The sequence below is a fragment of the Calliphora vicina genome, chromosome 1, assembly GCF_958450345.1.
Source record: "Calliphora vicina chromosome 1, idCalVici1.1, whole genome shotgun sequence".
Lineage (NCBI taxonomy): Eukaryota > Metazoa > Arthropoda > Insecta > Diptera > Calliphoridae > Calliphora > Calliphora vicina.
This window is the reverse complement of record NC_088780.1, coordinates 4,666,178-4,693,601: the sequence shown is the minus strand read 5'-3', so window position 1 is coordinate 4,693,601 and position 27,424 is coordinate 4,666,178. Positions and strand designations below refer to the sequence as shown.

The window sequence follows — 27,424 nt, the reverse complement described above, 5'->3', positions numbered from 1 at the left end:
CATTTTATTTAAAAATTAATACTCGTACTATCTATAAAGTTATATGTATATCTGTTGATTTTTGACAAAGCAACTTAAGTGGAATTTTCAAAATTTTTCAGGAGAGTGTAAAAATTGTTGAATTTATCTATAATTATTTTATTATTTGTCCCTGAAAAACTTTATTATTTGTCTCAAAGAATTATACAAAGCTTTCGAAATTCTTTAAGGACAAATAATAAAATAATTCAATAGTTTTGCGCTTCTGAAAAATTTGAAAATTTCACTTAAGTTGTTTTGTCATAAGTCCACAGATATATACATTTATGTATATTTATGAATCCGATCTAATATCTTTTTGATATAAATTAGTTTCATGTTTCCAAATACAACTTAATTAGGCTAAAAGAAACCATAAACATAAAAGTTTTATTAATTTGATATTGATTGAGTATTTAAACTTTTGATTTAGTTTGCTTTTTTATATACAATTGGCAAATCTTTTAATAGATTTGAATTTAAAACGTTTAACGTTTTCAAAACTCATTTGGTTTATATTTGATTGTTTTGTGTGTTTTAAATCTTGTTTAAGGTTAATTTTTTAACTGTCACATTACTAACGCTTGACATTTAAACTTTGAATGTTATATTGTATGAACTTTGTTTTGTACATAAAACTGACCAGTTGACAACATTTTGAAATTTGATATACTACATACATTTATTACGAATTTAATGCTTTGTGTATATATGCTAAGTGTTATATAATTTGAAGCTTTTTATAAAGTTTACATACATTCATGCTTAATTGTAACATAAGTGTAATTTTAGCACACAAACTTAGAATTATTTTACTTCGAAAAACGAAAATTCTTTAAGAGTATCATTATTAGGGTTCCTACTCGGTCAATTATTCTTTTAGAAATTCCAGGAAAATTTCTATATAAGTATTCTGCTTAAATTACAGTATTATTATAGCACAGATTCGTTGTAATTTCTTGCCAATCGAATGTTTCGATTATATTTACAGATTCGGCAACAGAAAATCAATTGACATAGAAATACTATAATTGAAATTACCAAATGTGTGTCGCCGCAACTATAATATTTTAGCTACAATAGAAAAATTCAATAATTTAGACTAAATTATTCCCCAGGATTTTTTTTGGGGAAATTTCGGGATTTTCTTTAAAAATTTTCTTCTTAAAGTCACAGTCAACATTAAACAAATTGAAATTTTAAGTTCTTAATGGAATTATTTAAGTGCTTAACAATACCCTATGTCTATACATATTTGATAAATTTTTGTCATGATAAACATCAAAATGGTTGTCAAAATGGATATTGCATTGTTATGACAAAATTGTTAGCAAGATGTATTAACAAAGTGGCAGGATAACTACAACAATAGAAGAATAATAGTAATTTTTTTTGTATAAAACCGTCTAAAATTCACAAAAACGTACTATTATAAATTAAATAGTTTTTTTTAACACTTTTAAAACATAAAGCGGTGACAAATACTCTCTTTTTTAAATATAAAATAATCTTTTTAAGCTTATAACAAATTTAAAAATGTTGAAAACAAGCTTTTTACATTTCACAAGGCAAAACACGAGTAGAGCAAAAAATAGTCAGCTGTCGTTACTCTGCCACCTGGTTAAATATGCCTTGATTGTTAGTGCCAAGGCGAATTTATATACAAGGTGGTGTCGGTGGCGAATACAGGCAAATACGAGCGAATTCATGCATTTTTTATATATAGAGTTTGTCATTCGAAACAATGAGCGAGTGGTTTTGAATGTCAAACTCCATATATAAAAAATTAATGAATTCGCTCGTATTTTCCTGAATTCGCCACCGACACCACCTTGTATATAAATTCGCCTTGGTTAGTGCTTTTGCTCAGATAACTTTGCTTTGACAACAAACGTCATTTATTGTTATGATAAATATTTGTCAAGTAGAAATAGGGGAACATTTCTGTTTAGAGATAATAATGACAATAAGAGTGATTTAAATTTGTTGATAGACGTTCTGAAATGAAAAAATTCTTTTTCGAAACAAATTACGTAAAAAGAAATGGTGGTGGCCAATATTTGCATATCTCATCTCTTATGCCTCAGTTGTTATTGCATGGCTGCTGATGAAGAAGTTACATCCTAATGATCCGACATGTGCATTTCTTCTTTTTTTTCGTCGAAATCTTGCTACATCCTACCTTGAAACGTATGGTACCCCCTAAAAGGGTACTGCTACACGTTCAATATATATTGTGATATTTGGATCGCGATCCATTGTAATGGATCACGTAAAATTAGGTTATTCTGCGATTTGGATCGCGATCCATCAATACTGTATGCTACACATTCAATAAATATCACGATACTGGATCGCGGTCAATATATATTGAACGTGTAGCAGTGGCCACGATACACGATATAATGGAAGAAACCACCATATTGAATATTCAAAATCTGATAAACGATGTGGACATTGCGGGAAAAAATAAACTCCATTTGCAACAAATATCAAAAGGGCTTCACCCCAAAAAATGCTTTAAAAGTTATCATACGCCTAGTGTACCTACTGCGCAGTGTCCCTTATAAGGGACGGTCCATAACTCCAAAACTTTAAGTTTTTTTGAATAAAGTGTTTTTAAAATGACTTAATGGGATAATTTAAAAATAGTTGGTGAAAATTAGTTGAGGAAAGTGCCCAGGGAACTTCGCCCACTAATAGGTTAACTTAGTCCGACCTCTTAAATATTTTAATACAAATAAAGACATTATTGAATTTTGGCAGATTAGAATTACGAATGTAACAAGTCCAGTCAAATATATTTGAAATTTTTAAAAAACCCTGGAAATAATAATAATGTATATTTCTTTAAAAACTGCTTTACTGGTTGTTGGCTTAATTTATAATTAAAAATTCTTGGGAATTATTGGGAATTCCCCGAAATGACAAGATTTCCCTGGAATAGAAAAATACTCGGAAATTAGGAACACCCCTAGTCATTATGTAAAAATAAACGTGTAAACTATTATTTAATTTTTTATCCAACACATGTTGTTTAGCTAATAATGTCATTATCATTTAAATATTTATTAAAACTAGTTTTTCTTTCAAACTATGTAAAGTTTCTATAATAAATTTAATGTTGTTAGCATTCATTATTACAAATTATAAAGATTTTTAATAATTTTCAAATGCTTTTGAAGTGTATTAAGCATGAAATTTGTCAGCATGTGATATTTGGCCAAATATATGTATATACATATAGCTATTTTATTTTATAAATATAAAAATAAATAACCAGCCATAAATATTATTAAATGACCCTGAGATGAGTTTTCAAAGTCTAGATGATATTTGAATTTTTCTTTATTGTATTGTACATGTTATTGAGAATTTTTTTTGTTGTTTATAACTCAAAACCCCTTCTGTCATAACAAACAAGTAAACATTTCTTGTACACAAAAATTCTCATATAAAAATTTGTCTATTCTTGATTGTTGGGCACATAACAAGAAAGAAACACCAAAAAATAGTTCATTAAACTTGACACAAGTTTGTTCATAAAAAAAATGTTTTAATTAAAAAAAAAATTCAACGAAAAATATACACTTAGAAAAATATAAATGTAAAATGAATACAGAAAGAAGGTGACCTTAGAAGAACAGCTGATTATTTTATTCTTTACTTGTTTAGATGTTTGAACCGTCAATTCACTTGTGTTTGTTGTGGCGAAAAATACAGCATATTCAAAAGCAAAAACAAAGTACCTACCTGTGGTTTTTGTACATGTTGTAGTTCTGTCGTCACCTTCTATAAATTCGCCTAGCTTGTAATGTATGAAAAATGTCTTCATAAAAAGTGAAGAAAAACATAATAGTCTGAACAAAGCATGAAACTGTCAAGAGGCCTATTAATTGTTTTATTTATAAAACTGTTATATATTAGTTTTCAAAAATGATTAACCTGTTTTTTTTATAAACAAAAAAAAATAAGGAAATTTGTTATTTTGCTCAGTGTTGTTTGATTTATGTTCACACAAACGGTTATAAAATTAAAATCAAAAACTTGTTTTCGGGGAAGACTTACCAGCTATGAAGTAATATTGTTTAATAATAAAAATTCAATAAAAAAAATTGATTGAAAGTGATAATAAATAAAAAATACGCTTTAAATTACAAAATATAAACAAAAATAAATTAATACTATTAATTAATTCTATGCAAACGAGTTATACTATAAACATAACTACTTATACATATATTTTAAAATACAACATACTCAATTAATCGCACTTACTACTTGTATTCCTAGATAATTTATCCACATTTTGTTTGCGTTTATTTTTCTTGTACAATATAATATTGCTTTTTATGTCTTCATTTGAATTTATTAAAATTTAAAATATTTACTATTATTAATCAATGTTTTATATTAGCATCATCAATTCTTGTTTTGTCTTTCTTTCCTTCTATATATTTTTTTTTAAATTTATTTTTATCTAATTTTAGATTGTTTTTTTTTTTGTTATATATTTTAGTTGGTGGTTTTGGTAAATGTTTTCTTTTGCAACGTGCAGCATAATCTCTAATCTTTAAGTATTTTGCATTTAAATTAAAAACAAAAAAAAAATCAAAACAAACATTTTGAAACAAAGCCAATCTAATGTTGTATTTTATAAATGTCTGCTCTATTAAAAAATAATATATATAAAAAACATAAACAATTATACATACCATGTGTTCTGTACTATAAAAGACAAATTGCATTCAGCGAAATTCATTTAAAGTCAGGCAATCAGTTTAGTTCATTCCCTCAGTGTTAGTTTAAGGGTTAGTCTTGTCTATACGAGACATAAATTTATCATAATAACATTTTTAAATTGTGTGTGGTTTCATAGTTAATCCGCTTAGAATAGTTGATTTTGTTGTCGTCTCTTATTTTGAGAAACTCTTTTTAAAGGATAGAATTTAATATTTTTAAAATTTTCAAAAAACAATGCTATTAAGGGTCTGGCTCACTAAATGCAAACGAACATTTTTTTTCTTATTTTACATTGAAAATAATAAAAAAATTCAAATTTATTTGTTGTTTTCAATATAAAATAAGAAAGAAAATGTTCGTTCGCATTTTGTGAGCCAGGCCCTAAATATTTGTTTTCCCATTTTGTTATAACAAATCTGTTGAAACATATTCATGTTATTACAAATAGCCCTGATCATAGAGAAAAAATTACTCAAAATAATTACACATACGAGTGTTGTTTTTGTTTTCACATAGTTTTTTCTACTAATACATTCTCACCACTTAGATTTCTGACAACTGAGTTAGGTCTTTGACAGGATAGTTTCCGCTCTTTGGATCTGAGCATAAGTAGTATAAGAGCACTTAGATAAACAATTTTACTTTTTTTGAAATTTACGAATATTTTTATCTTCAGTTCACTTTCAGAGGCAGTCCAAAACAAAAATTTATTTTTTTTTTAATTTCGGCTTAAACTTAAAAAAAAAATTATGTAAAAGTAACATTTGCTAAAACATTGTCCTTTTCTCTCTTACAAAAGTTTTAAAGAGAGAGGTATAGTTTTGCCAGATGGATATACTTTGGGGTTCAGTTGTTTTCAAAAAACACAAACACATTTTCACTCACGAATGTTCTTGACAGTTGTGATAAGCTTTTCTCTTACAAAAGTGTTGAAGAGAGACGAATAGTCTTGTCGGATGGATATACTTTGGATTTTTGTTGTTTTCAACAACAAAAAAAGCTAATTTTCTACCACTAACGTTTTGAAAAGAGACGTATGGTCTTGCCAGTTGGAATAAACTTTGTAACCAACTCAAAAGCTCTTTAAGCCCGAAAGAAAGAACTGTCAAACGAACTATCATACTGTGCTTTCTTTTTTATACCCTTCACCTTCGTGAGAAGGGTATATATAAGTTTGTCATTCCGTTTGTAATTTCTACATTTGTCATTTCCGACCCTATAAAGTATATATATTCTGGATCCTTATAGATAGCGGAGTCGATTAAGCCATGTCCGTCTGTCTGTCTGTTGAAATCAAATCAATTTAAAATCAGCAAAATCGGTCCATAAATAACGGAGATATGTGCAAAAAACCGGGACAACCTCGATTTTTGACCTATTTTTGATCTATATCTGGATTACTAAGTCATTAATATAGACAATATGAATATCTAATGATAGATATTTCAAAGTCCATTGCAACGATGTAGATAAGGCTATAGTAAGTTGGACCTACAATGGGTGAAAATCGGGAAAAATATTTTTTAACCCGAATTTTTTTTCATCAAAAAATTTTTTTTGTCATAAATTTTTATAAAAAAAATAAAAACTAAAAAAAAAATATTGAAAAAACTTTTTTAAAAAACAATTTTGAAAAACAAAAAAAATTAAATTTTGTTTACCTAAAAATATTTAAAAAAATTTATTTTAAAGTATAATTTGGTGTATAAGATTCGGCACAGCCGAATATAGATCTCTTACTTGTTACATTTATGATTTGAATATCAGACTTATAGACGATTCTTTTATCGTAAAATTGTGTTCAGTGACGAGGCTAATTTTTGCTAATTACAGAATACATTACACGCTGGTGGCATCATCGGACCAATCAGTGGCCCAAAATTAGGCGTCCAGAATGCGCTTCATCAAGAACAACCGAAAAATAATTTCGGGCATATGAACGTTTTTTACAATTTAAAGTTCCATTGGGCTTAAAAAAAAACATTTAAAAATTATCCACAAATTTTGAAGTTTTTATAATTAAAACGATTTCTGTTTTATGCATTAGTATTTAGGATATTCTAATATCTTCAAGATCCGTTGGACAATGGGTAGAATCAAAATATTTTGAAAATAAATCTGCTATTTCAAGTTGAAAACTCTCAGGAGCGGCGATATGGTGACGTAAAGTGGGGCACCTCAGACATGCAACATTTTAAATGCTTGCGAATTTTTTGAGGATTGTCTAAAATCAATGATTTGAACATATTTTAAAGGCCTCGATTAGGGAAGTAGTGTTTGTGGACATTCGATTTGAATAGAATCAATAGAGTTGGATACCCTACTATCACCAATAATCATCTTCGCTCACTCATGTACGCAATACGAGAGTAAATACAGTAAAAATATATTATATTTATTGTAGAAAATGTATAGATTTGGTGTAAGGCCGTCCTTTTATTTTAGTTAAATGAAAGCTTTTGACCTTTATTGAAATTTCGCTGAGTGTCTATTTGTTTTTATTTATTAATAAATCCCAAATATATTTATAAAAAAAAACGATATTTTATTAATATGTTGTTATAAAATCCATATTGATAATAAACATAAACATATACAAATATAATATAAATATACTCGTATAAATACAAATCACCCATTTTATTGCATCTCATTACAAAAGTATTAAATATAAAAATAAAACGAAAAAAAAAATTAATAAAAAATATTGAATATTGTAAAATGTTTTATTTGTTATACGAATTAAACGTGCTCCTATTATCACTACTACAGCTATAACTACTACTTGTACTACTACTACTACATACACCACCACTACTACTACTACTACCACCACCACCACCACAACAACCACCTGTAGTAACTACATACCTAAAATTAATAATAATTCTAATATTTATTTGAAATCAATTAATAATCCAATGAAAACCGGCTGTTTACCTTATTTGTAAAATAAAATCATACATTTTATTTATTTGGATTTGAAATAATTAACCATATATTTAATACTCTCTCTCTCTCTGTCTCTTTAAAACCAAAAAAGAAAACTAAGTAGTATTTAAGCATTTTATTGTAAAAAAAAGAACAACAAAAATCAATTAATACATTTTTTATTTTGAAAATTATCATACATACCACATACATACATAACGTATAATTGAAACAAAATTTTCAACTTTTGTATAGTTTTTTTGTGTCTAATGGCTCATTAAATACAATATCTCGCACATTTTTATTTTATTTTTCTTGATTTAGTGGTTTGACATTTTAAATAGATTGTATGCTTACACTGAGAGAAATTACAGACAGACATTGAACTAAATTTGGACGTGTGTCAAGGAAAAGAAACAGACATTAATAGATGTAAAAACATTAGACTGCAGCAGCAAAAAATTAAGTAGATTCGAATTTGAAATATTTTTTGTTTGAAATTTAATTCAGTAAAGATTGCGATGCCATCATAACTAAATGAGAAAACAACTATTAAATTATGTTCCCTATAAAACACATTTCCGAGCTTCAAATCAAAGAGATGAGGAATTAAAGCCCTTTTATCGATAATCCCAAGGCGAATTTATATACAAGGTGGTGTCGGTGGCGAATTCAGGCAAATACGAGCGAATTCATTCATTTTTTATATATGGAGTTTGACATTTGAAACAACTCTCTTATTGTTTTGAATGTCAAACTCCATGTATAAAAAATTGCCTGAATTCGCCACCGACACCACCTTGTATATAAATTCGCCTTGATATGGAGTTTGACAAATTCGCCTTGGATAATAATTTGTTAACGTTTGTAGAATAGTGTCTTAAAAACTCTAAAAAAATAAAAAATAAACGCTCTTGATCTGGGAATGAGAATACAATCACCCTTATCGGCAATAACATGTGAAATTTTGTTCCCATGAAATATTCATTTCCCTCGAAGGGAAAATTGCTATCGTGAAATTCCCCACGAATTTTTCATTCACAATAGTTGATTTTGTTCGTAACAGCTGTTTATTGTTTACAAAATTCCATCTAAAAATTCCACAGCATGCGGAATTTTTTCACGTGAACAAAGTTGATGAACGAAAAAAGGAAAAGGGAACATATTTCATGTGAAATATTGATTCGCAATAGGGGTGAATGTGATGTCCGCTGGTCTAAACACATTTTCAAGTGTCGAAAGCATTCGACGGAAGAAGTGTTTTCTGAAACGGTGTAGGAATAACATAACTCCATCTGATGTCCTCACTATTTATACCACCCATATCCGACCGAAAATGGAATACAACTCCCATGTATGGGAGCTTCTCGACCGCGTACAGGAGATGGCGAAGGTGATTATTGGTGACAGTAGTGTATCCAATTCTATTGATTCGCTGGAGCACCGACGCAATGTTGGCAGCGTTTGACTGTTCTATCGGTATTACAATCGAATGTGTTCTGATGAAATTAGGGAACTTGTTCCTGGTACCCGCTCAAGAAGCAATCTGGACATTTTCCGGGAATATTATTTTTTCGAAATTTCGGGAATAACTTTATAAGTTTTCTTCTTAGTATCAAATTAGTATCGATTATATCCATGCACGTTTTGATACTAGCAACAGCAAAGAACATAGAAGCATTTTTGACGCATACAAAATTCGGTAAACTGAATCATTTGATTTGAAAATAACTTCGGTTATCACAACCAAAACTATTTGCTTTCTGGGACAAAATCAGAAAAATATTTATTTAAAACAGGAATAAGAAGTTTATAATTAAAGGATCGAAAGATATTTATATTTACAGACTATAGTGGTTTAAATTTTTGAATTAAAAAAAGTTTTGTTTCGAATTATTATCTTCCAGTTTTGTCTTAGTATTATTAAGAAAAGATTATTGAATTTAGAGCGATTATTTGAAATTCATGTTAAAAGATCCCGGGAATGAACATGGAAATGGAAAAAGTCCGAGAAATTAGGAAAATTTTAATCAGATTGTATGATGTTACTTGCAAATAGTATTTTCTTCAGTGTAAGCACTTCTATTAGCACTTTTGTCTATGTGTATAATTGATAAATTGTATTTAATTGTTTATATTCTCAAGCAAAATTAACAACATTTAAAAATAATAATAATAAACCTTTTAATTTTCATTAAACAAAAAATTAACAAATTTTATAAAATCCTTTTTTTTGTACATTTTTCATCATTGGCTGCATAACGAATTAATAAAAACAAATTCATACACCAAAAGTAATTGTTTATTTTTGATAAATGTTCATACATAATTTAAACAAACTAATATTTACTATCTATTTGAATAAAAACAACAAAAAATAAAAACTAATTATATTGTAATATTATTACATTTTTTTATTACTATTATTTTTGTTCATAACTGCTGTTTTGTAGTACATTAATTAATTAATAAATTTCAAAATGAATTTGTAGTTGTACCATAAAACTAATTTAGTTTTAGTAAAAAAAAAACAAAATCAAAATGGGTTCTTTTGTTATAAATAATATTATGTTATAATTTCTTATAATTTAGCTTTTATCAAATAACCATTTTTACCATAATTAAAAACTGTGATCTAGTTACAACAAATCTAAAAAATATAAAATACGCTTTACATGATAAATTCATAATAATAATAATAATTTAAATATTTATTTATATATACTCGTGTCATAATACTACCTACCTACATGCATACACTATATAATATTAAAAATTACAATATAAAAACACTAAAAATCAGTACTTTCAATTAAGCACTTAAACCAAGCTCTATTCAAATTTCTTTTCAAAATCCTTTAACTATCTAATAGAAAAATGTGTATTTATCACTCAGCTACCATCCCTTTCTTTGTGTTTTTTCTTTATTTATTATTGTTATCGAAATTGTGATGGGAGAAACTAAAATCGATTAAAACCCTGAGTGTAGAAATTTAAAGTACTCTTTTTTTATGTGTGTTTGTTGTTACTCTTTTTTTTATACTTAATGAATTTATAGCAAATTGTACTTTTGTATTTGTTTGTATTTTAGCATTTATTATTACATATTACCATTTACTACATTTTATATTTATTAAGCTTAATGTTAAACAGAAAAATAATAAAAAGAAATGAAAAAATCTTTATGGTTGAAATATATATTTAATAAACTTTTACAAAAAAAAAAAAACCATAAATTTTTTGGTTGTTTTACTTTTCTTTTACGAATGTTGTTGCTACTTTCTCTCTAAATATATGTGTGTGTGTCAAATTGCTCCTCTCTTCCTTTACTCTTCTAACTACTAGTATTTACTTAAAGGTCATTTGTCATTCCATTCGTTATCCTTAAAATACCTACATATTCTATTTATTACATAAATATTTCATTCTTTTTTTACCATTGTTATTTTGGAAAAAAAAAATAAAATAAATAAAAACACAGCAATTTTACCAGATTTTAATTTCGTATGATTTTTTCTTTCTATTGTATTCTTTTTGTCCTGGTGGTTAAATTAAAAAAAAATATATTTTTTTTTATATTTTGGTTTTTATATTAAACTTGCACGCAATTCATTACAAATTTCATTAGTTGTGTTCTTTTTTGGAAAATAGTTTTATGATTTAATAAAAGCAACTTTAACAAATCCATAAATGTAAGTATAAATTGTAATTGTGATGATTATTTGCTTATAATTTGCATGTTCATTTTAATTATTAGAAACAAAAAAAAAACACCCAAAATGTGTTGGTTGGAAACATTTTACATGGTAACTTAGTCGTACATAAACAAAAGTATAAACAAAATGTTAAGGACTGTAATATAACATAGAATTATGTATTTCAAATAAATGTTTTTTCAATTTTCATTATTACTTTTTATACCCTTCATCTTCTTGAGAAGCGTATATATAAGTTTGTCATTCCGTTTGTAATTTCCACAATATAATTGTCCGTCCCTATAAAGTATATATATTCTGGATCCCTATAAATAGCGGAGTCGATTAAGCCATGTCCGTATGTCTGTCTGTTGAAATCAATTTTCTGAAGACCCCAGATCCAACTTCGGGATCCAAACCTTCAATAATTCTGTCAGACATGCTTTCGAGAAGTTTCCTATTTAAAATCAGCAAAATCGGTCCATAAATGGCTGAGATATGAGGAAAAAACCAGGACAACCTCGATTTTTGACCTATTTTTGACCTATATCTGGATTACTAAGTCATTAATATAAACAATATGGATATCTAATGATAGATATTTCAAAGACCTTTGCAACCACGTATAAAGACCATATAGTAAGTTGGACATATCAAAATCGGAAAAAAATATTTTTAAACTGAATTTTTTTTCACCAAAAAAATAAAAATTTTAAAAACAAAAAAAATTTTTAAAATTTTCAAAACAAACATTTTTTTTAAAATTTAAACAAAAAATTTCAAATAACAATTCGAAAAAAAAATTTTCCCAAAAAAGAAAAAAATAAATTTCGTTTACCAAAAAATATTTAAAATTTGTATTTTGAAGTATAAAATAAAAAAAATAAAAATTTTAAAAACCAAAAAAATAGTTTTAAAATTTAAAAAAAATTTTTTTTTAAATTTAAAAAAAAAATTTTCAAATAACAATTCGAACAAGTCGAAAAAAAATTGTTTTCCAAAAAATTTAAAAAAAACAACTTTGGAAAAAAAATAAATTTTGTTTACCTAAAAATATTTAAAATTTGTATTTTGAAGTATAATTTGGTGAAGGGTATATAAGATTCGGCACAGCCGAATATAGCTCTCTTACTTGTTTTTACTAATACATTCTCACCACTTAGGTTTTTGACAACTGAGTTAGGTTTTTGGCAGGAGTGTTTCCGATCTATGGTTGCAGTATTAAGTATTAATGAAAATAACTCATAAACATTTATTTTGAAATACATAATTCATTAGTTTTTAAAAATGTTCTCTGTTGCTCAGCTGTCTAAAATGCTTCTTATTGGTTAAATTGGGTTCATAATTTCTCTTTTTAAATATTACATATGAATGTATTTTTCTTTAAAAACAAAAAAACAAAAAACAATAATCACATTACAAAGTTAATTTTAAATGGAACTTCCACTTATTTCGATGAAATATACTTTTCTTTTATTGACATTACAGTTTTGAATACACTCCCAAAAACTTACCTCAACTAAGAATAAAAAACAATAAACAGAAAAACAAACAATTAACGGAAATCTTGTTATTTTTATAAATAATACAACAACAATAAAAGGAAGCAAAATAAAGTCCATAAATTGACGGTTAGCAGAACAATAACAAAGACGTCATGATAAATTCAAATCACACGGGTACCACCCGTAGACCCTTTTCTCGCAATGGGCCCTCTACATCGAGAAATCATCGAGGACGCATGCTCTTCTCACCGCATTCATATCAGCAGCAGCAGCAACTGCAGCAGCAGCACCAACACAACAGCAACAACAATGTGCGCTTAAATCATGGCAACAATGGCAATTTGAGTGCGGCCAATGGCAATAATACCGGTGGTGCTCCTTGGTACAATAACAAGGATAATACCAATGCAAATAATAGTAACAACAATATGGATCCTTGGAATTCGCTTGGGTAAGATATTTTAATTCCTAACTTGTATCAAACTATCCTATATAGTTTTATATTTCTACAATATTATATTATTATTATTAAGTATATATATTACATTCTTACTTATAAAATAAGTAAAATCCATAAAAATCCTCTTCCCTCCTTAAATTTCCCCATTCCCCAGTTGGAAAAAAAAACTATATCTTTCAAATTAATCCACGCTTTAGGTTAAAGGGTGAATTTTGTAATAAAAAAATAAACCAAATAAATAATTAAAACCAAAAAACATCTTTAACATATTTAATATTTGTTTAAAATAAACTTAATGTTGTTGTAAAGCTGCTACTCTTTAAACTACACCATTTTCAATTTTATTTTCACAAAATATAATACAATATATTATTCATATTTTAATATTTACTTCTATTCTAAAAAGTTTATGATTTGAATTTTTTTTTTTTAAAAATTTTGAAATTATTTTCTTGTTTAATTGTGTAATTATAAATTATGTTTTAATTTGTGTTAATGAAAACGAAACACCAGCAAAAATATTCAAATGCCAATCACTATTAAATTCTTTTTAAAATTGAGAAAAATTGAGCAAAATCTTTCATTACCAAGTAATGGCTCAAAATGCTAATCCAAAGACTTTTCTTCACTACTTATACTTCCACATTTTAACTCATTATTTTAACACGATGATTTGTCATTGGAGGTAAAGAATCGACTAAATGTTAAATGACAGCCTGATTACAATATTAAGTGTATGACTTAAAAATGCGGAATTTTTTAAAATGTTGACATCTTTCTGGCAACATATGGATTCCGAGCCTAAAGTACTACTCATCTTTTGAGGTGAAGAACGAATCAAGCCAATTTCGGATACTCTGTTCTGAAGTGAAGCTTATCCAAACAAATATTAGTCGGGCGGCGCAAGGTCTGGACTATAAGGCGGGTGAGGCTAAACTTTCCAACCACTTCTTTCTAGTTTCTAAAAGGTATTGTAACATTCTGTTATCTGGGAAGCATACTGGACAAAAGTGGTGGTTATAAGGCTGACAGTTGCCCCGATAGACCAGTCGATAGTGTGCTGAACTTTTAATCTGAGGGTTGCGGGTTCGATTCCTGCCAGAGACTCTGTGTGTAACTGCTGACAAGCAAAACGTTTCGCAGTTTGTGTTTGTTTTTTTTCTAAAAAAAGAACCATCTCAAGCCGCATAAACAATACAAGGCAAGCATTCGGACAACTTAAGTCGGGTTAACTCAAATGTAAAATCCACACTGTTGTATGGATGCGAAACGTAGAATGCAGCATCACGTGACGTACATTCCGTACAAGTTTTCGTAAACAAATGCTTAAGACAGATCCTACATATATATTGGCCCAGAACAATTTCGAACAACGAGCTAAGGTCAGAAACCAGACAACAACCGATCCATCTGGAAATTCGAAAACGTAAATTGTGTTGGTTTGGACATACATATATCCCAAATAATGCGGAATCCGCAAGGCAGTCGACGACAAGTCGAAATAGGAACATCCTATCTTCATCTACGTTGGATTGAAATAAAATTTCATGCATCAGATCGATTCAAATATATATTGAAACATGTTGCCTAGCTTTGTCATGACGGAATATTACGTTTCATATTCGGCCAATGCTCGCTTCAAACGAATAAGTTGGGTCCGGTACAGGTTCCCTGCGATGGTCTGACCAGATTTAAACACGGAATATTACGTTATTCTGGGCGTTCTTCGATCAATGCTCTCTTCAAACGAATAAGTTAGGTCCGGTACAGGTTCTCTGTGACAGATTTAAACAGGTCATAAACCCTTTTGGTCCCACCAAATAGAGAGCATTACATTAAAGCCATGGATATTTAGCTTTGGTGCCGATTCGACTGGTTGGCCAGCTTCACATACGACCTCTTACGTTTCGGGTTATCGTAATGGATCCATTTATCATCGCAAGTATTGATTCGATGCAAAAATGATTTTCTTTTATATCATTCAAGCTGCATTTGAGACATTTTGGATGAATTTTGCTCCCAATGATTTTACAAGCTCTTGTTTAGTTTTACAACAATCTTCAGGGATTAATGAATCCAGCCTAGGCGATATTTATCTTCCGTGTCAAAATCACCACTTCTGAACCGCACAAACCATCTCTTGCTCGTTGAATCCGATAAAACACATTCACCATAAGCTTTGGCGAGTGATCGGTGTGCTTCAGTGGCACTTTTAAATTAAAGATTTAAAGCAAAACTTTCCGAATATGACGCTTTGTTGGCACAATATTCGACATGTTCGCAAAAAGAAACTTTATTATTTACACTGTTCAACTGTGCTCAATAACTAAGTGAGAATAAATGACAGACAGATTATTAAAAACAAAAAACCGCATTCAATAGATACGACATCTATTGTAAATCCTACATTTTTAAAACATACACCCAATACAAAATCATTAAAATCTGAAAACCGGGGTAAATAAATTTTTAACATTCAGCTACTATATTTTGAAATTAAAATTGCAAATGGTGTCGTCGTAGTTTAGTAGTAGTCAAATATGGAAATGAAAATTAAACAAAAAAACAATAATAATAATCAATCATTTATTACTAATTTTGATGTATATTTGCTTCATTTCCACAAAAACAAAATAAACTTTTCACAAAATGTCATTGCAAATATTCACCACTTAAGTTTATTTCTTTCTTAACACATTAATTTATTAACTTTTTTTTTTTTTGTTTTCAATACAATTCTTAACATTTATCTTTATGTTTTGTTGTTGTTTTCATAAATTGGCATCTAAATACTTGTATTATACGTTTTTAAATAAAAATTAAAAAAAAAAATTCTAAATAATTTCTATTTAAAACAAAACTCAATTTTTTATCGTTGTACACCTTGAAAGTTAAATGATTAAATATTAATAATATTAAACGAAAAACAAACACAGAATTTAACAACTACATACTATAAATAAAAAGTTCCATTATTTATTTTGTAGCATTTCTAAACAATACTTGTCATAGTTTAAATAAATTAAAATACTTGAAAAAAAAATATAAAAAAAAATTGTGAATTAAAAAGAATTTGCATGAAAAGCACAAACAAAAAATAATTTTTTCCTAATTCTTAATTTTCTTTTCTCTGTAGCAAATATTAATTATGTTTTGTTTAAATATAATTTAAATCAAAAAAACCAAAACCTCAATTATATTATATATTTAAACATATATACTTACTTACTTATATATAAATACATATATACTAACTAAATAAATCTCTTTTTTTATATATAAATCAATGTTTTAATTTCAATATATTTTTTTTTTAACAATTAGAAACTTTAACCCTGTTTACAATGCAACATTAATTGTGTAAAATTACACCTGTTGTGTAAATTTTTTTACTTTATTCGAACGCTTTCAATAAAAAAGCATGTTAAAAAGGTTTTCCTACCAGTTTCAATTATTATTTACAGTATTTTTTTTTTCATTATTTTTGACAAATACTGTCAGTTTTTGTATTTAGTAGAAAATTGTTTAATATTTTATGTTTTGTATTCTAATAAAGTAAGTAAAGTGCGTTTATTTCAACTAACTATTTGTGAGCTTTCAAATTACTTGCAATTGTAGTTTCCAAAAAGTTAAACTTTTAAATAGGTTGTATTTAGGAGAATTGAAAATTTTATATTTTATTTATACGCTACGATCGCGAATTTACACTTGGTATGAAACTGCAACGCTGAACATTTGAGTCTAATCTGATAATGTTAACCTATGTCGCAGCATCTCTAAAGTTTTTGAATATTAATTTTCACATTTAGTGAAATAATCTATCCAAAAATATATAAAAGACGAAAATCACTTGGAAAATTTTCGAGTTGTTTAAAATTCCCACAACTATTATGTATCCGAGATGTAAATGTTAATCTTGAAAGAAAAAAATGTTACTCATTTTGGAAAATTTCCAAATACAAGACTATTTTTACCTAAGATTCATCATATTGTTATAAAATTGCATTATAAATTTGAATTAAACGGTTTGTAATTTTTGCTTACAACATTCGTAATGTTTATTAACATTCCCCATCAGTAGAAACTTGTACTTATTAACAATGTTGATAACACGCAGTTATTAACATTTGGTCATTTCACAAGGTCTCTTATCATGTTATTGTCATAATGTCCTAATATTTCACAATGGTTTTTATTGCTTTTCAAGCAAAAAAATTTCCTCAAATAATATTACTACTGTATGCTATGTTTGTTGTCGGTTAAGCCGAGCTGCCAAGTTGTGATATATTAGGAGATTATGACAATATGACTGATAAGAGACCTTGTGAATTGACCAATTGTTTATAAGTATGACAACATTAAGTGTGAAGCAGCTTTAAAAGACCTAGGTGACCATTGTGGAAATAGAACATTCTATTGTAGTATTTAGTTAGATTATTCATGAGACTTCTAGAAGATGGCGCTGGGCATATAAATAGTAACAGCGACTTGTGAATGAGTCAATATATCGTAGGCGCTATTAGAGTTAACATCAACTGTATTATCAGTGTATCCTTGTAAATTATAAATTGTGTTAACAAAGTGTGTGTATCAAAAGAGAGTGACTATTTAGAGTTGTTAATATTTTTCAAACTACTTATCGCTTTTATTTGCAATTAAAAGAATCTGATTTATTTAAAGGAAATAAGTCACCGTTTTTAAAAAGTAAAAACGTAACAATGTGAATATTAGTCTAACTAGGATAACGTTACGTCCTATTGCCATCAGTGGCCAAAAAGAGAAATTTGTTTATACCATATAGAAACATAGAGCGGAAACTAGAAAAAAACTCAAACAAAAAATTTACTCAAAATAATCATACATACGAGTGTTGTTGTTGTTTTCACATAAGTTTTTTCTACTATTACATTCTCACCACTTAGGTTTCTGACAACTGAGTTAGGTCTTTGACAGGAGAGTTTCCCATCTATGTCTATTCTCATTTTCAAAACTCAAATTTCAGACTTATAAAATTTTCTTAAACAAATTCTAAAATTTTCAAAATAACTCTTTATAATTTTATTAAAAGAATAAAAATAATAAAATGTACTTAAATACATACATATATCTCAAAATTATGTCACGTCTGCTTTTTTAACTTTATAAATTTTTGGCAATAATTAGCTATTCCTCAGTTTTAATAAAATCAATTCATAACATTATTCCCCAATCCGTTGGAAATATATGTTGAAGATTTTACTGAAATCGTTAAATGAATTGACATTTCAATATCAAGGTCAAAGTTTAAATTTTAAGTATGAATTTATTATCAGACTTTAATTAAACTTTAAACAAATATTGATATTATTAATAAAATTAAAACCTTGATATACTTGTGGTTAAAGCAGTAACTGACAGATGCCTGTTGACAGGAGCAGTATTGCCCTTTCAGTTAAGAGGCAGGAAATTCAAAAAGTCGTGGACTTATTGACCGACCATTTTATATTCTGGTTCCTCATAAGATACGAAGACAATCTAGCTATGTCCGAAAACAAGATTTTATTCAATGAATGAATGAATTATATTGTATTCAAATACAAGCCTTTGAATGAAGCTAAAGAAAGGAAAGAAAGGGAAGGATTTATGGAATTTTTTAATTCCGAATTAAGTTATTAGTTATGATCAAAATATTATTATTAAAAGAAATATTTTCATTGTCGCCAACCTTAAAGGGAAGGTAATCATTATAGAACTGGCTGTGCATTTGGTTCTTTAGGATAGGGAACTGTCAGGCATTTGTGACTTTAACATGGCGATGTCCTAGGATGGTTTAAATTATCACCTTTTAGGCAATCTGTGACAGGTCGCTGAACTGACGCATACAATTTTGTTGAAATTAATTGCAACAATATTGTTTTACCAGATTTCTTTAAAATTAATTGATAAGTTTTCAACTTTTTGTCACAATTAGACTAGCGAAGTTGAAACTAAAGCTGAAGGTCCACACCGCAAATAACATAGATACGAAACAAGTGACATGTCTCTAAAAATTAATATCGAACCGTATAGTTTTTTTGACGTTCTACAATCACTTTTCAATGATTGTGGTTTGCACATCGAGAGAATAAATACAATTTTCAATAACAGATTGTGTAATCTGTTACACGTAACGTTTTTTACGCATAAAAAAACCGCTTGTGACGCGTACAAAAGTAGAAAGTAGACCAAAATATAGTTGTGCATGTTTACTGTAACCATTTCAATATTGTTACAAGTTTTTTAACAATATTATATTCACAGTAACTAGTTACATAATTGTGGTAACCATAATATGGTTAGTTTACGATTCACATGATTGTATAAACCATATATATTGTTACAGTAAACAAGTATATGTTTGTGGCAACCATTTATATGATTAAAAAAGAAGAAACTCAAAAAGAAGAAACTCCAATGTTGGAAAATGGTGAAAAAATAAAAACAAAAATATGTTTGCTGAAGAAATGCACACAAATTTTGACAAAATACTTAAATAATATATATACCATTGGAAAGGCCACAGTTTCTTCTTTTTAAATCAGTTTAAAAAATTAAAATCGATTGAGAATTATCTTAGTTAATGCCTTATAAGTGCTTAAAGGTATGAAAAACCGGTTTTTTACACGTAACTCAAGATTTTGGAGGTGTTTTGCAAATTTCAAAGACAGATTCTTGTTATACTCGACAGCACCTTCCAGAAAAATTGTATCACTTTCCAGGTATTATTTTTTGTCGCATAGTGTTATTTTTGTAACTCGTTTTCTAAATAAATATAAATTTTTTTTACCAAGATACCAGTTGAAATAAACGCACTATTCAGGATTTACAATTATAGTATAATATTACATTTTTTAAAAACCACATTTTTTGAAAAACATTTATCAAATTGTTTAAATAAACCTTGATCACAAGATCATTGAAACAAAACAGTGCTTTTCTTGCAATTTTTTTTTTTTGATTAAGCTCAAACTTTTTTCTTAATATTTTAAGTTTTTAAACGTAAAGGAAATAAAATTAAAAAATAATTTGTAACTTGTATTGTTTTGAAATCTACGCTTAATTAAACAAAAAAATAATAAATATAAAAATTAAAGCAATTACTAAGAAATTTCATTATTATATTAATGATGAACCGTTCAATTGTTTGCTTTAATCTTTATATTTTATTAAAAACTTAAACCAAACCAGCTTTAAACACTTTTATAATTTTGTGTCAATACTATACATATTCTTCTTTAAAACTCGTATAAATACAAAAAATTTGTGTTGTCCTTTTCTTTCATTTGTTGTTATATTTTTCAGTATTCGTATTTTTTGTTTTCCTTTGTATTTTAACATTTTTTAAGGAGCCTAATTTGTGTGTGCTTTATTTAATATTTAATAAATAGAATTGAATTAAAATTAAATTGATATGATATGATATGTATGGGTTCTACTACTAATACCAAAATAGTAATAATAATAATAATTTGATTGTTTATTGTGTCAGAGGATGTTTCTATTGTCCGCTTTTTATTTTTTTTTTCATTACAAATTACCAAATAATATACATACCTACTTACTTATATTAATAAATACATACATTTACAAATTTGCAAACAAAAAATAACAATAATAATAATAAATATTTTAGTTAATACTTTTCTAATACTTATGTAGTAGTTTTTCTAATAATTAAAAATACTTTGGGGATACTCACATTATAATACTTATACAACGTATGACGATACACAGTCGTTTGAAAATAAAATTTGTTCAAAACTGCTGGCTCCATATGTCAATTACGCAGGAGGATCTAAGTTAAGCAAAACAATATTTAACATGAACTGCCAGTTATCATTACAGAGGCTTCATGCACCCAGACTCATAGGATCTTTTGTGTAGCCGTTAACTTCACCAAAACAGGTCCAGGCTTCTTATGAATCCAAAATTGTCTTGTTTCGTAAGAAGGCAAAACAAATCTTCATTGTTTTGACTCAAGATGGCCCAAAGTAAATTGATAGAATATAAGACCACAATACCAGACGCAGATGTATGGGGGGGGGGTGTTGACAAAAAAGAAATACCCACCATGAACGCACTTTTCGACCGATAGCAGCTTCTGGGATTTATCACTAGACAAAGTAACAAAATTTTTCGACTTATAATAGGATTAGGCCCTATATAAATCATACCTTTGGCGAATAAATAACGTCACGCTATAGTTCCTATTCGGGTTCCTTCCTATCTATGGATATTCTGACAGAAAACTTCGGTGATTTAGACAGAATAATTCGATTAGAAACAGACACATTTTTTATTAAAAACAATTAAATTTAAGTTGTTAACATTACAACATCTAACCCCTTGTCTATACTTGATAAATTTTTATCATGATAAACGTCAAAATGGTTGTCAAGATAAAAAATGTTCAGGTATAGTCTCCATTTATTAGTATTATTGCTTCGTTATGACAAAATTGTTAGTGCTTTTGCTAAGACAACTTTGTCTTGACAACAAATGTCATTTATGGTTATGATAAATATTTGTCAAGTATAGACAGGGGGTAAGGATGATGTTGAGAGAAAATAATGACAATAATAGCGGTTAAAATTTGTTGGTAGACATTCTGAATTGAAAAATGTTCTCTTTTGCAACAAATTACGTATTTTTTTCAGATTTAACTTAGTCAGACCTCTTAAATTTTTTAATAAAAGTAGAGACATTAAGCATTTTCTATGGAAACTGTTTATTCGAAATGTTTTACTGGTTTTTAGCTAAATTTAGTATTCAAAAGTCACGGGAATGAACAGATTTTTATATTTGTTTCCCGGGAATAGAAAAAATACGGGAAATTAGGACGCCTATTCTGGTTCTATGAATAAATAACGACCCTTCTAATCTGCCTGGCTATCCAACATCACAAAAATTCTGAAACACCTCAAAAACTCAACAATACTAGAGGATGATGTAAACCTCAGATCTATATAACAAATTATGTTATGATTTTCTGTAGAAATTCTATTATACACAAGATTTTCTATAGAAACTACTGTTATACACGAGGTTTTTCATAGAAAATACTGTTATACACAAGATTTTCTATAACAAATACTGTTATACACATGATTTTTTATAGACAATAATGTTATGCACAAGATTTTCTATAGAAAATACTATTGTAGTCACGATTTTCTATAGAAAACACTGTTATACACAAAAATTTCTATAGAAACTACTATTATACACAAGATTTTCTATAGAAAATACTGTTATACACAAGATTTTCTATATAAATTACTGTTATGCACAAGATTTGCTATAGATTCTATTATATACAAGATTTTCTATAGAAAATACTGTTGTAGACATGATTTTCTATAGAAAACACTGTCATACACATGATTTTCTATAGAAAACACTGTTATACACGTGATTTTATATAGAAAAAACTGTTATACAAAAGATTTTCTTTAGAAATTACTGTTATACACAAGATTAGCTATAGATTCTGTTATATACAAGATTTTCTATAGAAAATACTGTTGTATATACGATTTTCTATAGAAAACACTGTTATACACGTGATTTTCTGTAGAAAACACTGTTATACACAAGATTTTCTAAAGAAAACACTGTTATACACAAGATTTTCTACAGAAATTACTGTTATACACAAGATTAGATATAGATTCTGTTATATACAAGATTTTCTATAGAAAATACTATTGTAGTCACTATTTTCTATAGAAAACACTGTTATACACAATATTTTCTATAACTAATACTGTTATACACAAGATTTTCTATAGAAAATACTGTTATACACGAGATTTACTATAGATTCTGTTATATACAAGATTTTCTATAGACACGATTTTCTATAGAAAACACTGTTATACACAAGATTAGCTATAGATTCTGTTATATACAAGATTTTCTATAGAAAATACTATTGTAGACACGATTTTCTATAGAAAACACTGTTATACACATGATTTTCTATAGAAAACACTGTCATACACATGATTTTCTATAGAAAATACTGTTATGCTTTTATAACCAAGATTTTCCATTGAAAATATATTGTGCCAGTAGATCTTAAACTTTGGTGCTAAACAGTTTAGCTAATTTTGGGCAATGCTATGCGAATAATTCATAGAGTTATGACAATCTTTAAGCCGTTAGTATTTTCCAAAATTGATTGATCTGATCTATATGAAGGAATATGAGAAATGTTATCTATGGTTAGAAACATTTGTGCGGATAATATTGCGTTTGCATTGTCCTTTTTTCTGAGAATACATTTCGTAGACATTTCATAGTCAATTTAACGCTCCGTTACTCGCAACGGATCTGGTTGATACAGGCAAACATTTTTTTATTGTAAATTTTAGGCTATTTTTTGATAAAATAATATTTTTACTGCATTTTTTTTTTGTATTACTCTTTTAAATATATTGCATTTAATATTATTTTTCTGTTTTCGAAATAAAAAGTGAAGAGATTATTTTCAAATGCGCCTTTTTCATTGATATCAATTTGATACATTGCAACTAGTCTCGATTGAAAATGATTGCGACTAACGGAGGGTTAACAGCTGCTATTTTGTCTGAATCTTTTCCGACATCCTGATATTATAAAGTACAAACGTTTATTAGATGTTTTAACATCCTGGGCAAATATCGTATTTCCACAACAACTTAACTAATATTTCTAGTTGTAGTTGTAGTATTTTGAACAAACTGTGAGTATCCCTGCGTATTCTAGTTATTATTATTATTATGTATGTACAAATGTTTTTTTTTTTCTCATAAATAGTATTTAGTGTTACCACTCATTTAAACACAATGTTAATTGCGATTGTGTGTTTTGCACATTAAAAATGCTGCCTGACTGTGTTTTTTTTCTTTAAAGAACTTGGCTTAATACATACAATACAAATTAAATACAATATACCAAAATAATACTCGTAAATCAATTAACCATGAACTACATGAACATTTCTTCTTTCTTTTTTTTACTAATGTACAACTTCCTTATGATTTATAAATATATAAGTAAATTTATATAAATGATAGAAAAAAAAACGATTTATAATAAATGGTGGGTATACAGAAGAGTGTATATTATACAAACATACTTATACATACATATATGAAGGTTTGAAATCTCAAATTATTGTGGATTCAATTCTATTTTGGTTTTGAAATAAATAGATGATGAAAATGAAGAGAGGAAAAGCGAAAATAAATAAATAGATGTTTACACCAGCAGCGAATGTATACAAAAGATACTCCAGTTTAATTTATATAAAATTTTAAATTTTCTTGATAAAAATTTAAAAAATAAAATGTTAAGAAAATCTTAGAGCCTTTAGAAAACTATATACTTTTGATATTAGCTGCTAGTGTAAATATTTTGTATTAGGCCATACATATTAGAGCTCCCTATCAAATGTTATTTACCATTGATTTTTTTCTTTATTTTTCAATAAAATTTTCTTTTTGTTTTGTTTTTTGTTTGCTCAACTTAACGCGCATTTTTAACTTGTTTAAATTGAAAATATTAAATGAAAAATATCTTTACTGTATTGTGGTTGAAAATAACAATAAATTACATAAAAACTATTTACAAAATTTTCTCTTTATCCAGATTTATATATAGATTTTATATTTTAAATAAATTTTAATATATTAGTATTGTATAATTTTTAGATGTATTTCCAACAATAAAAATATAAAAATATTAAGTACAAATACAAACATACAATTAAATTGAAAATACAAAAGGTTTAAAAGTGAAATACGCAAATTGTTAATTAAATAATTGTTATAATTGTTTGCTTAAATGATAATTTACTTTCAATATTTATTAACTTGTTTGTAAAATGATAAAAAATAATAAATATTAAATCATTTAATGAACAGTGTGCCAGAATTGAAAGCCTAACAAATTTGCACTCAAATACGAGAGCTAAATTATTTCGAAAATTGGCAGAATAATAAAAAGTATCGGATTAATACAAATATTTGATTCTGTTCGGTTTCGGTGTGTGTCTCATGCAAACATATGAGTAATATTAACTATGTATATGAAATTAATATTACTCATACGTGGAATGTTAATTAAAAAAGAACGAAAAAAGAAATTGAAACCTTTTAAGGATCAGGTATGGAAAAATTGATACGATTGTACTATTTAGTACTATTTCATATTTAAAAGTAAAGTAGTAACCGCGACTCATTTGAACACGGCAGATTTACACAATCCTCTAGACTGCTACAGCTAAAGTATATTGTTTAGAAAATCTTGTGTATAACTGAATTTTCTATAGAAAGTCTTGTATGACAAAATGTTTCATACAAAATCTTGTGTATAACAGTTTTTTCTATAGAAAATCTTGTGTATAACAGTGTTTTCTTTAGAAAATCTTATGTATAACAGTTTTTTCTATAGAAAATCTTGTGTATAACAGTTTTTTCTACAGAAAATATTCTGTATTACAGTAGTTTCTATAGAACATCTTGAGTATAACAGTTTATTCTATAGAAAATCTTGTGTATATAGTTTATTCTATAGAAAATCTTGTGTATAACAGTTTATTATATAGAAAGTCTTGAGTATAACAGTTTATTCTATAGAAAATCTTGTGTATAACAGTTTATTCTATAGAAAATCTTGTGTATAACAGTTTATTCTATAGAAAATCTTGTGTATAACAGTTTATTCTATAGAAAATCTTGTGTATAACAGTTTATTATATGGAAAATCTTGAGTATAACAGTTTATTCTATAGAAAATCTTGTGTATAACAGTTTTTTCTACAGAAAATCTTGTGTATAACAGTATTTGCTATAGAAAATCTACTGTATTACAGTAGTTCCTATAGAAAATCTTGTGTATAACAGTTTTTTCTATGGAAAATCTTCTGTATTACAGTAGTTTCTGTAGAAAATCGTATGTATAACAGTTTATTCCGTAGAAAATCTTGTGTATAACAGTATTTCTAGAAAATCGTGTGTATAAAAGTATTTCTAGAAAATCTTGTGTATTTGCTATAGACAATCTTCAATAACAATCAAAATATATGTTCAATCAAAAATAATGTTTTCTATAGAAAAGCTTGTATATAACAGTATTTTGCATAAAAGATCTTATGTATGACATTAGTTTACAGAAAATATTGTGTATAACAGTATTTCTTACATAAAATCGTGTGTATAACAGTAGTTTATACCGAAAATTTTGTGTATAACAGTAGTTTCTATAGGAAATATTGTGTATAACAGTATTATCTATAGAAAATCTTATATATACAGACTCTCGTGCATAACAATATTTACAATAGAAAATTTAATTTTTTAATTTTAGTACTCTGATGTTGAAAAAAGTACTTTAACCTTTTAATTTTGATACCGAACAAAACTTTAAAGTTATGTTTTTGCTATGTATTTGTCATTCTCCTATCAACGTATAAGTAATATTAATTATAATAATTATGAATATTATTATTTATCTGTCTCGTATTAAAGTTATCTGTCAGTTACATTTTCGAACTAAAAACCGTGTTCTTTAACTACTTATTTGAAATAAAAAAATCTGCAATTAGTATTTCACTTTTAAATATTCAAACACACTTGTAGTTTCGTTTACTATTGTACTTTTGATTTACAAAAGAGAAAAGTTTGCCAACTAAAGTGACATTTGAATTGTTGTATTTGTGTTTAAACTCTATATATTTTATCTACTGATCACATTGATGTTTGTTTTTTTTTTCCTCTATATTTCTTTAAAAAATAATAAAATAACATTTTAACATTTTAGTTTTATGTGACAGCAATGTGATCATATTTTTTTTGCTCAGCTTTATTTTGTTTTATATTGAATTTGAGTTTTTGCATTTTTTGCACACTACGCCTTATTTTAGAATTACATATTTTCAACTTACAACTGAATGTTTTAATAAAATTAAAAAAAAAAATAAATAAAAATCGAATAAATAATAATAATATTAATAATAGTAATGACATAATAAATAAATACTTTTGTAAAACTGTGTGTAAATACATTAT

At 27.1% G+C, this 27,424-nt stretch overlaps 1 protein-coding gene across 3 annotated transcripts in view; it reads left to right on the top strand.

The window, feature by feature from the left end:
• The window catches only part of mura (murashka), a 62,203-nt gene that overhangs the window by 20,954 nt on the left and 13,825 nt on the right, over window positions 1-27,424 (top strand). For all 3 annotated transcript variants that reach the window (XM_065498779.1, XM_065498778.1, XM_065498777.1), the window contains exon 2: window positions 12,876-13,343. In XM_065498779.1, the coding sequence (XP_065354851.1) occupies window positions 13,045-13,343 (299 nt within the window). In that variant the 5' untranslated portion in view covers window positions 12,876-13,044. The remainder of the gene's footprint in view (window positions 1-12,875; window positions 13,344-27,424) is intronic.